The following is a 2,500-nucleotide window of genomic DNA, read 5'->3' as shown; positions in this document are numbered from 1 at the left end:
TATGATGATAATTCAGGTACTAATAGATAGATATAACATTGAATATCACAGGATTAACCAAAACGCAATCCTCTAACGACTCAAAGCCCTTCCCCTGAAAAACCAACCACAACAACCACAAAATCCCTTGCCAAAAACAACCAACCACTTACTAAGGTCAATTTCCCTTCCTTTATACGTCCACGTGATCCTTATGGGGCTCGGGATGGAGACAGTGCTACACTCCAGCGTCACCGTATCCCCCATCCTTCCTTGCTGGTCACTCGAACTCACGATCTGAGGAGGACCTTTGACTAGCACTCGAAGGCTTCCACGCAGTTCCTGGAAGCCCCTGACGGTGGCGATGCAGGTGTACATGCCCGAGGTCGCCGGCCGGACCACCACACGGAGTTCGGAGCCTGAGTCGATGATCTGAAGGAGGAGAAGGAGGAAGGGGGAGGGTCAGAGATAAAGCTGGGTTGGCTTCGGGGATCTGTGTGTCTATGTGTATGTGTGATTGTGTGTGCGTGTATGTGTACGTGTGTGTCTATGTGTACGTATGGTGTATGTGTATAAGTGTGTGTGTGTATGTGTGTGCGCGTATGTGTATGTGCGTGTATATGTACGTGTGTGTGTATGTATATATGTGTGTATGTGTATATGTGTGTGTATGTGTATATGCGTGTGTATATGTGTGTGTGTATGTATGTATGGGTATGTGTACGTGTGCGTGTATTATTGTTATTATTATCATTATCATTATTATCATTATTATTATTATTATTATTATTATTATTATTATTATTATTATTATTATTATTATCATTATCATTATTATTATTTACATCATTATTATCATCATTATTATCATCATCATCATCATGATCAATATTATTATTATTATCATTATTATTACTGTTATCTTTATTATTATTATTATCATTATTATTTTCATTATCATTATCATTATTATCATTATTGCTGTTATCATGATGATGATAATAACAAGAATGATGAAAAATAAATAATAATAATGATAAATGATAATAATGATAATGATAATTATTATTATTATTATTATTATTATTATTATTATTATTATTATTATTATCATTATTATTATTATTATTATCATATTATTATTATCATTATTAGCATGATGATCATTACTATTACTATCATCTTTATTATTATCATTATTATTTTCATGATCATTATTGCTGTTATCATGATGATGATGTTGATAATAACAATGATAAAAAATAAACAATAATATTGATAAATAATAATAATAGCTATTATTATTATCATCATTATTATTATGATTTACGAGGCATGGAGATTACTCCTTCTTCTCTCTATCTCTGTCTTTATTTGTTTATTATGTCTATTTTTCTGTTTGTTATTGTCTATAAATCTTTACCATTGTTTTCCCCCTGCTTTGTATATCAATCTTTATCTCTCTCCCTTTTTTTTCCTTCCTGTGTATCTTTCTCTCTCTCTCTCTCTCTCTCTCTCTCTCTCTCTCTCTCTCTCTCTCTCTCTCTCTCTCTCTGTTTATTAATCTTTTTATTCTTTCTCTCTAACTTTTCTATCTCTGAATCTTTCTTCTTTTTATTCACCTGCTGAAGAGGAGGAAGAAGAAGAAGAAGAAGAGGAGAATGAGGAGGAGAAGGAGGAGGAGGAGGAGGAGGAGGAGGAGGAGGAGGAGAGGAGGAGGAGGGAGGAGGAGGAGGAGGAGGAGGAGGGAGGAGGAGGAGGGGGGGAGGAGGGAAGAAGGAGGAGGAGGAAAATGAGAAGGATTAAAGGGAGGAGGAGGAAAAGGAGGAGGAGGAAGAGGAGAGAAGAGGGAGAAGGAGAAGAATGGGAGAGAGAGAGAGAGAGAGAGAGAGAGAGAGAGAGAGAGAGAGCGAGGAAGAGGAAGAGGCAGAGGCAGAGGGTGGTAGAGAGAGTTCCGGCGGACCAGGGGAGAGGGGTAGGGGTAGGGGAGAGGGGGAGGGGTAGGGGAGAGGGGCAGGGAGAGCGGAAATAAAATGTATCTGCAAATCCAAAATTGCTTTACAACAAGGATTCGAATGTTGACAAATATCCAAAGAATTCGGCAATAACTCTTCTGGCATTTTGCATTATTTAAACGGGAAATAAATCATGCATAGAGAGGAAAGCGAAATAAAGCGGAAGCGGGAAATATGATAAAATGGAAGACGATGTAAAAAGGAGGGTGAAAGGGACAGTTAAAAGGGAGGTAAAAGGGTGTGTAAGAGAGAGAGAGGAGAGACGGAAAGAATTTTGGGATAAGATTCGGTGGACTTCACTCTTATGCTGTTCGTCAATGAATACATACATGTCTTTGTCTCCTGTACGTAAAATGTACACGCACGCACACACACACACACACACACACACACACACACATACACACACACACAAGTATGTATGTTTTTTCTGTCTATTCTTTCACTCTGTCTGTCTCTATCTACTCTCTGCTAGTCTGTCTCGTTCTCTCTCTCCCTCTCACTTT

General features: G+C 38.0%; 1 protein-coding gene across 1 annotated transcript in view; it reads right to left on the bottom strand.

Moving 5' to 3' along the window:
* The window catches only part of LOC119575529 (irregular chiasm C-roughest protein-like), a 33,009-nt gene that overhangs the window by 12,797 nt on the left and 17,712 nt on the right, over positions 1 to 2,500 (bottom strand). Inside the window, exon 8 of the mRNA XM_037923180.1 lies at positions 153 to 411. Within this exon, the coding sequence (XP_037779108.1) occupies positions 153 to 411 (259 nt within the window). The remainder of the gene's footprint in view (positions 1 to 152; positions 412 to 2,500) is intronic.

This window comes from Penaeus monodon, chromosome 7 (genome assembly GCF_015228065.2).
Source record: "Penaeus monodon isolate SGIC_2016 chromosome 7, NSTDA_Pmon_1, whole genome shotgun sequence".
NCBI classification, from domain to species: domain Eukaryota; kingdom Metazoa; phylum Arthropoda; class Malacostraca; order Decapoda; family Penaeidae; genus Penaeus; species Penaeus monodon.
Note: the sequence above shows the minus strand (reverse complement) of the source record. Positions and strands in the feature narration are given on the sequence as shown.